The 10062-nt window shown below is 35.5% G+C and overlaps 1 protein-coding gene across 1 annotated transcript; it reads left to right on the top strand.

Annotated features, from left to right (window-relative positions):
• The first annotated feature begins 1417 nt into the window (after positions 1–1417).
• On the top strand, positions 1418–9104 carry LOC149575314 (glutamate dehydrogenase 2-like). The gene is made up of 11 exons (XM_089815087.1): positions 1418–1756; positions 1992–2082; positions 2268–2501; positions 4241–4354; positions 5840–6061; positions 6404–6478; positions 6604–6720; positions 7904–8157; positions 8292–8367; positions 8461–8547; positions 8704–9104. The coding sequence occupies exons 3-11, from the start codon at positions 2394–2396 to the stop codon at positions 8887–8889; spliced, it is 1239 nt and encodes a 412-aa protein (XP_089671213.1). The 5' UTR covers positions 1418–1756; positions 1992–2082; positions 2268–2393; the 3' UTR covers positions 8890–9104.
• Positions 9105–10062: the final 958 nt, after the last annotated feature.

Below are 10062 nucleotides of genomic sequence, written 5' to 3'. Positions count from 1 at the left end.
TTTCCTCTGACTACCTAAGACGTGACATAATCACTTCTCAAATTATCTCAAGTGTTTGATGCAAGAGCATCCTAATTGTAAAGGAAATCTTCCATCACCCAAAAATATTTCTATTTCCAGTATTGTGTTTTCAATAAAGGTTATTTATTTACAGAGTTGCTATTTGTGGAAGCTTGTTAATTTTAGTAAGTTGTCTTATGTGCTCAAATTGTTCTAATCTCATACATGGAGGTTCATCTTAGACATATCAGCGTGCTAGATGAGTTTCATTGTCATATCATATGTATTAGTGCAATTATTGCATGTTTTCGGTATGAAATTTGGCTATCGAAACTTCAGGCTCAACGATGAAGGCCTACATGGCTCTGAAATGAGGTCAAACCTAAATTAATAAATGGTTGCGCAATCTACTGATGTAGATCTTTAGCTATTGTTTCCAAAAAGGGGCTATAATAGCCCATTAGGTCAATGGTCTGTTAGTTATGGTCTCTAGAAGTGGGCCATTTGAATATGTAATTTGTAAATTGTCTTAAACCAATTCTATGTAATTCAGTGTAATAAAACAATATAATATGAGGTTGGTCAGCCTCAAGAGTTAAAGCTTAGTGTCTAGAACCTGCTCGGACGGTGAAAACTGCCTGTATGAGGAAAGCTTGTAGGTTGTTTAGGGCACTTATGGGTGATAGTCGTAGCTCTATCTTGTAGATGTTGTAAGGAAGATGCCCATGTGAGTTTGCATATTGTAATTCTGAATTATGTAATTCCACACTTGTGGAGATAATAAGAAGTCCATATATCCTTCTCTCAATTTGTTGTTTTTTTTGTATTTCTATCGTGTGTTTGTGGCATTAAGGAGAGCATCCTTCATCAATCATTTATATTGAGACAATGTGAACATCTTGAGTAATCTCAATCTTGTAGATTTCTTGATCAAACTATATAACACAAGATCCAAAATATAGAAAGAAAAAGAGATTTAGACAGTGGACAATATTTTGGACTTTAAATGCTTATTTATTTGCTAACTATATGTAGATAACTGTAGACCTTTTTGAAATTATTTTTAAAAAAATGAATTCATTCATTGATCCACCATATAACAACTCCGTTAGACAAAGATGTATAATAGCCTTTTTAAAAAATAATAAATAATTGTAACATTCTACAACAAAAGTATAAAAATTAACAATCAATTATCTTTAATTTTTAATTAATTAAAAGAAAATAGTCAATAGTTCCATCTCTCGCCACCTCATGAACCCTTTCCCATACAATGCTCATACACCATGATGGATGAACATTTGTTAAAGAATATAAATATAATAAATCCACAGAGAAAGTGTTTTTTATGGAAAAAGTGCAGCCAGTAGGATAGACATTGGCGCTGTATATAGGTGTGCCACATCAGTGAGATGTCAGCACCAACTGTTCCAACTAATCGGGAAAGTATTTCAACATGCCCGCGGAAAATCGAAGCCGCCAAGCTCGTCTCATTCTGCAAAAAGTGTTCTGAAATCAGCGGGATCCCACAAAATATCAGCGGATTCAAATTCGTTATTAAAACCTCCCTAGAAATTCTATTACTCTACAAATATTACCCTGTTCCTGGTGCCATGTTTTTAGCCGTATAATAAGCCGTATATTTAACAGGCCCCATCATTGCATCAGCCTTCCCACTGCATCTGACATACAAATCTCCTATTTTTCCGTCTTCCCTTACACGTTAAGGATATAAAGAAGGATATTCTTGACGCGGGTATTTTAATTTTTGAGTCTCTTATATTATTCTAGCTGAGGGAATGGCTTACAGGAAGGATACAGCTTCCTTCCTGTATTCCCCAGATTGAATTTTGAATGTTTATCTTTCGCAAGAAACGTTTGAGTATTAATTTTGGGTGTTTTTTAAAATATGGATCAGATGGACCCGTTTTTTAAATTCCTAAAAAAATCAGCATTTTGTGAAATTAATTGATGTTTCGTGTGATCTTCAGTTTTAAGCGGATGAGATTTAAGAATTGGTTGTAGAGGGGAAAGGGAAAGGGTGGATGTGGATGAGGATGCGGCGTGTTGTGGCCTGACAAGGTACTATTTCATATTTGGAAATCTATTTAAGGTGTAATTAATGTTGTACAACTGAAAGACTTCTCCAGCCTTTTTTTGTTCTGCAACTCTATAAATTTCCCCTTTCTTTATAGATTCGACTTCCTTGTCCCTTTTTAATTTGTTTCCTTTCTGTAATTTTCATCCATTGCTTTATATATTGGCAGATTATTGCAGAAACCTTGGCATTGTGGGCTTGTTCTTCATTTTTTCGCTCTATTCTTTTGGAGGAAGGAACGCTCGTTTTGCGATATCATAATTTTGTTATTTGAAGAAAATAATTGGTATTAACCATGAATGCTTTGGCTGCAACAAGTCGCAATTTTAAAAGGGCAGCGACACTGCTACGTCTAGACTCGAAACTTGAACGAAGTTTGCTTATCCCATTCCGTGAAGTTAAGGTAAAACAATAAAACAATTATTGTTTTGGTGCTGGTTTAGAATTTGATGTACAAAAAATTATGCTGGCTTATTTGATAAGATAATTTGTTTTATTATTTGATCTGTGTGTTATGGGAGAACTGAGCTGGGGGGGTGCCTTTTTCTAATATACCTATTTGTTTTGCAGTTCCTGAGCTACAATGAAAATATATAAATCTTGAGCTATTCTCTTTTGCTTGAGTTTTGGAGTTTCAATCAGGGTGTTATCGCCTTCAACACTAAATTTTTGTGGGAATATTTGGGTTACTGGCGAGCTTTAATATTGTTTCTTTCTTTCTGTCTCGGTTCAAAAGTGTGCAATTGATTATTGATATTTGAGATATAGTTCCTGTTGGGATATTCTGACTCCAGGGGTTCTGAGTTGGGTCCGTCTTTCTTATCTTACATCAGTTGGGTTCCTGCCATGCTATTTTTAGTAGATAATACACATAAGTACTCATCTGAGTTAACTGTAAGCCTGAAAGCCATGCTTTAGGAAATGGATACTTTGTTTGGGTTTTCTTCAATCGCCCCATCTCCAATTACACAATTAGTCTATGGGAATGGATTGTTATGGAGTTTCTTTGAACATATTATCATTCTATTTCTTGGATGGTATTTTTGTCATTGATAGTATCCTATATTTTTAGGTCTACTTCCATGGAAACTTATCCCGTTGTCTTATTTAAGAATGAGTGCTGGCCCATTTTTGGTTGCCATCATGCCACTAGGGTTTTTTCTTGCTAGCCTGTTCGTTTCGACCCTTTGTCATGCCTCACCCAAACCACCTTTATTTTGACTGCTGATTTTTATCAGCGAGTCAGCTAGAAGACTGTAAAATCCCTTGCAAATCTTACGTAAAGCATCTTTTCCAAGCAATACAAGAAACTTGTGTGCTTGCTCATGGATTCCCAGGTTAGATTCAACTAGTTATACTGTGGTTTCATTTGTCTTTTGGTTTTCATGTATAAAGCTCAGGTTATCTATATTGATTTGTAAGAGACAGTGCTTGTTGTCATCTTCATCAAGGATATCTACTACATAGAGTTAGAAATGAAGTCTTTTATAATTTGCCTTTAAGCCCATTATCTCAACATTTCTCCTCAGTTGTTCTAAATAGGAGTCTTTTATGCATGGCCCATGGGTATGGTTTGCTTCTTCACTCCTCTATCTCAACATTTCTGTTCAATTGTTCTAAAGCAAACACCTCAGGTAACATTCCCCTAGGCTTAATAGTAACCAAAGTATTGCTTGGTGCATTGTTGTGCCTGCCCAACGATAATCTGCAAGCTATTCCCCTATTGTTTGACAGCCCTGACATTGAGGCATAGTTTGCATTTAGGGATTTGAGGTTCCACAACTCTGATTGCTAACAAAGTGGACATCAATGTGGAGCCATCTTAGAAGAAGGCATTCCTTTCTTTTCAAAAGTTAGTTTGGTATTGTGCATAGAATACAAATCCAATGAGATTGTCATTGCTTACTGGACACCAGCTATTTGATCTGTCTGCAGAGATAGATGAGGTTATGTTCATCGGCAATAGTAATGCAATTAAATTCTGTATGGAGAACTGCTTAAGTATCCCATTTTTAAGTGCATGCTCTATCAGGCGGAGAGTGAGGTGTTGCCCAATGTTGTGTAGGACTTGGCTTTCTATTTGCTCTGTTTTTGAACCAGTTCTTGTATAGTTTATGTCATATTTTCTAAATTATAATGCAGGTTGAATGTACCATTCCAAGAGATGATGGCACACTACAATCCTATGTGGGCTTTAGAGTGCAGCATGATAATGCTCGAGGACCCATGAAGGGTGGAATTCGGTATCATCCAGAGGTGAGTAGATTGCTGAAATAATAGAATGCATTTGTACATCAATTTTTTAAGGTCAGGAAAGTAGTTATATTTCTCAAAATCTGTTTAAAATAACCAGAAAAAAGAAAAGGCTACAAGTGACCTCTCTTCTTTGCAAGTACACTTTACCTGCAATGAACTGTGGGAACAGTCCTATTCAATACTTGAGTAATTTTTTCTCAACCATCATGTTGTCTCAAAAAAATTCCGCTACAATCTCTGTGATGATGGTCACTTGGCTAGGTTAGATTCGCCTGTCAGGTACACACAAATTAGGACTACTAGCCTTCTACCATTTTTCCGACTAGGTTGATTCCTCCTGTAATGAGTTGTAATTCTCAGAATCATGTGTATCATTCTGATGGTTCCAGATGCATCCCAAGGAGCTCAGGATTGCCTGCTTACAGTGACCATTGCATGCCTGATGTTGAAATTCTTCATCAGTTAGCTTTTAGTGGCTTTTAATCGTGAAGTTAGCTTTTAGCGGCTTCTAATTATGTGTTTACAGTTGAGCTATCAGCTTCACAAGCTCAAAATCAAAATCATTCTTTTGTTTAGCATGGAAGGTGAAGTGTTGGAGCTATTGGCTTTATCTTAAGCTTTTAGTGGCTTCTAATCGTGAAGTTAGCTTTTATTGGCTTCTAATGGTGTGTTTACAGTTGAGCTATCAGCCTTACAAGCTCAAAATCAAGATCATTCTTTTGTTTAGCATGGAAGGTGCAGTGTTGGAGCTATTGGCTTTATCTTATCTTTGGCTGTAAATTGTAAAAACCCTCTCACCATGGCTTATCCTTTCAGTACTAAGAACTGAAAGTTGTTTCCTCTTTGTTTCCAATTGCTTCCCTCCTTTTTTATCTGTCCTACAAAGGACTGGTTTGTTTACTAACAGATAGCCACCTAACTTTGCTATTTTAGGGGTGTTTGTTACTTCAACAAAACTGTATTAACTAGTCTCACAGAGTTGGATTGGAATGTAGCCATAGTCAATTTGAACAGCACACAAGATTAATTTTCAATATTGATAGTAATTTCTCTTCTCTTTATTATAAACATTTCCACATGAACTTATTCACTCAGTTTGGCTTCATTATTCCAAGCTTGACCCAGGCCTTCCGAAATTCTTGTGATGACTTTGTTGGATATGTCTCTTCATACAAACAGGGGGCATAAACAAATTTATCAATTATCACCCATGACAATAATCTGACTATTGAATTGACCATTGGGTTTTGAAATGTCTCTGGTTTCAGAAAATAATAATTATGATGTTTGTGATCTCAATGTTACAACTGATAGCCTTGTAGACAACTATGAGATTTTGTATTGTTGTTTCTCTGAAGCAAAATATGCCATGAGTTGAGTTATACTTACAAATGGGCTAAAGTACCAGAGTCTAGAGGAATTTATTAAGATTTATTTACTTCAAGCTAATTTATGTTTCTCTTGGTTCTTGATGTTGGCTCAAAGGTTGATCCAGATGAGGTAAATGCTTTAGCACAATTGATGACGTGGAAAACTGCTGTGGCAAATATTCCATATGGAGGTGCTAAAGGTGGTATTGGATGCAATCCATCAAGTTTATCAAATAGTGAGTTGGAGCGCCTTACCCGTGTGTTTACTCAAAAGATACATGATTTGATTGGAATCCACACAGATGTTCCAGCTCCTGACATGGGAACTAACTCTCAGGTATACTTCATAATTTTTACAGAAACTTTGAATGTACCCCCCGTCCCCCCCCTCTTTCTCTCTGTCTGATATGCTTTACAGACTAGCTGTCAACCCTGAAAGATATTTTAATCTTAGCCTACGTGCTGAATGTTACTCTCTATCTTGTTTAGTGTTAATGATTATGTATTATTAATATGCTGTTACATGAAATCTATGTGAGTAATGTTAGTATCTCCATTGTTAAAATCATGCCCCTGGCTCCTTTTTACTTCAAAATATTTATTTGGGCTTCAACTGTTAAATATGACAATGCGTATTTTCTTACACATTTCTGATGGCTTTTTTTTGGCTTTAGAGCAGACAATGGCATGGATTTTGGATGAATATTCAAAGTTTCATGGCCACTCTCCTGCAATTGTTACTGGAAAGCCTCTTGTAAGTGCATTGATGTTGATGTTGTGACATTCTCTTCATTATTTTGGGCTGCTCAAGACTCCATCTAGTAACATCTTTTGTTCTTTTTGTATCTTACTTTTCACTGTTTGTGAATACCATGTTAGGATCTTGGTGGATCCCTTGGAAGGGAGGCTGCCACTGGAAGAGGAGTAATATTTGCAACAGAAGCCCTGTTATCTGAATATGGAATGGCTATTCAGGGCTTATCCTTTGTTATCCAGGTAAGTTTAATGACCTTTGTCTTGACCTTTGTTTCTACTATCCTTCTCGTAGGAATCTCTTTCTCAAGAATGACAGCTGTGTTAGTTTTTTCACAGCTTATCTGCATCGTCTGATTTAATGCATACATGTTTATAAGTTATAACCATACATTTAGAGAAATTGGTTTCTCTTTTTATTTAAAGTGTTTCCTCCCTCGTATTGTGTTTACTAATATTTTATACCCTAAGATTTTAGTTAAGTTGCAGTAGGGGACTTGGAGGAGAATAGGATTATGTAACTGGTAAAGTCCGGTTGTTTAGTTATGGTGTTCAGATAATGATTATGTGCTATTGTATTCTGTTAAAAAAATGTTTATTATTGTTCACAGTGATTCTTACTTCTTCAAGTTCATAGATGTATCTGGAAAAAATAGAGAATATTATCCATCATTATAATTGGTTGCTTGGATGGATTTGTGCCATCTTATATAAATGTTTATCACCACTCCTGATAGTTCTCGCTGCCAAACATCATTTTCCATTAGCGTGATTCTTTAATTTATTTATGTCTTATGGCATCAACTGCTATGTAAATGATTGAATTTGCAATACTCGTTTGGCATAATACTTTGATTTTCTGTGCATTTCAATAATGGGTAAAATAAAGTAAGCAAGAGTAACAATCTTGCTAGGTGATTATAGATAAATGAGCAACGAGCTCAGAATTAATAAGCTCTTACATGAATAATAGAGGCCATGCTTTTGCAGTTATGCATCCACTAACTCAAACTCACATGATCTGCAACCTGTGATATACTAATAAGCACCCATTGTGTTGTGACCCATTTGTAGTGTTTCAATGATGACTTAGTTGTGACTTGGAGACTGGAAGTGTTTGACACGTGGGACATGTGGGAGTGTCTCAGGCTCAGATTTACATGAGCCTGAGACAGTTTATCCTTATGCATTCAAAACTATAATGAGTGATTGGTAAATTATTTATAGTATAAGTATTTTCAGACATGGAAATGGTGTCCTGCCTTGATCTTGATATAAACTGATAAATGGGTTGGTCACTAAAAGGAATAAATAAGGTAATACTTGACCACTAGTATGCCATCAAGTGGCCATTCCATGTATTTGCATGCTAGATCATTAATCATATTACATACATATAGGCCTTAGACTATTTTTCCTTGTGCAGGGCTTCGGAAATGTGGGTTCATGGGCCGCTCAACTTATCCATGAGAAAGGAGGAAAGATTGTAGCTGTAGGTGATGTCACAGGAGCAATAAGGAACAAAAGTGGCCTCGATATCCCTAATTTGATAAGACATAAAATTCGAAGTGGCAGTATCAAAGGATTTGAAGGGGCCAATGAAATTGTTGACCCCAAAACATTGTTGCTTGAAGAATGCGATGTACTTATTCCTGCTGCGCTTGGGGGTGTTCTTAACAGGTATGCCCCAAAATAAAATGCAAAATCCTCAGGACGAACAGCATTTGAAGTGGCTTGGCTTGGTAAATATTTTATAATTTAGGCAAAGGTAGATTTGAGAGAAATTATAAATCATAATAGATTTTCCTTCACAGGGAAAACGCAAGTGATGTAAAGGCTAAATTTATAATTGAGGCAGCTAATCATCCTACAGACCCTGAAGCTGATGAGGTAGGCTCAATTGTTTATCAAGATGAGTTCCAAGATTTTCTTTTGAATGCTTCTGCTTTGATTTGGTCATGTAAATTTTTTTGTCTTGTACAGATTTTATCAAAGAAAGGAGTAATTATTCTGCCAGACATATATGCAAATGCTGGGGGTGTAACTGTTAGCTATTTTGAGTGGGTTCAGGTACTGCTCATGCTATTACTTTGAAAAAATTCCTATTTTTTTGTTTTGGGACATAGCTCATTCATATTCTTGTTTGCTACACTGTCATTGTTAAATTAAAATTGTTCTTTATATTGGCAACGTGGCTTCGGCTCACTCTCTTTTTAATCCTTGCAGAATATTCAAGGTTTCATGTGGGAAGAAGAAAAGGTAAATATGGAGTTGCAGAAATATATGACCTGCGCATTTAAGAATATCAAGGACATGTGCAAGGTACATAATTGTGACCTTCGCATGGGAGCATTCACTCTTGGAGTAAACCGTGTGGCTCGGGCTACCCTTTTAAGGGGTTGGGAGGCATAAAAATAGGTTTTTCAGTTTATTATTTTATTTTGATTTGATGGTATCTACCCAAATGGTTAGCTGCCAATGCTCTCGGGAAATTCTCCCTTTAGTCATTGGAAATATATGTTACTGATTTTATGATGTCATTCGATTGGGATGCTCTTTTCATTCATTTTGATGAATCAATTCAATTCGTACGATATATTGCAATGAGGAATTTATCTTTTATCTAATTTTTTCCATGGGCGTTCCATAAAGAACTTTGTCTGCACCTGTTTTACTTGGCAGCTTTTGTCTCTTATTTGAAAAGTTAAATCAGGAAATGGATTGCATGCAGCAAAATGAAGCCAACACTTTTTGTTTTGATCACTGCATGTGAAGTTTTATGTTGATAAATATCCTATATTTGAAATTTTAAATCACAAAATGAGTTGGGTTGGAGTCTGATTCGATTGGCAAGAGCTTCCTCGGTAAAGCACGAGGTCATGAGATCCAGTCAACCCGACCCCATGTGGCATTTAGTTATTGGAACATAGAAGAATCTTAGGAATTGAGTGGTTCTTTAAGGAGAGTGTTTCTTAAGATACACGAATTTCAGGGATTTAATGATTTTACTGGTTTTGCATGCATGCATTTGTGCAATATTTAGAAGATTAATATTAATATCAAATATTGTAAGGAAACGTTTAGAATAAAACATGTGTTTGATTGGGTTTGTAATATGAAAAACTTAATAATAGAAAGTGTGTTTTTTTTTGGTGTTGATGAAAAGGAATATTAGAATGACATTAATAGATGATTGTTACACAATTTACTTGGGTTAAGAATGAATAAATTAAGATAATCTTGCTTTTTAAATTTTCAAGTATATACACACTTGAGCCAATTTCACAAACTTTTCTTTATATCAAATTTGATCATATATTTTGTAAACATGTGATACCTATAAACAAAAATTGTTTGTTCTTGTAGACTATAATAAAAGATGGCTAACAATGAATGTTGGAATAGTGTAGGGCAAGAACTTCGGTTAAGTATGCATGCAACAATTGGTGTGGTTGATGTGATTTATTGATCTAAATGGGTTGCTAAAATTGTATTGTAAGAAGTATATATTTTGTGGATAGGTGCTTTGGAAAATAAAGTTTATTTGTTTCATGTAATGTTTATAGCTAATTGATCTAATGATTA

The sequence above is a fragment of the Cupressus sempervirens genome, chromosome 2, assembly GCF_028749045.1.
Source record: "Cupressus sempervirens isolate cs-2001-9-10 chromosome 2, ASM2874904v1, whole genome shotgun sequence".
Classification (NCBI taxonomy): domain Eukaryota; kingdom Viridiplantae; phylum Streptophyta; class Pinopsida; order Cupressales; family Cupressaceae; genus Cupressus; species Cupressus sempervirens.
This window is presented reverse-complemented; position numbering and strand designations above follow the sequence as displayed.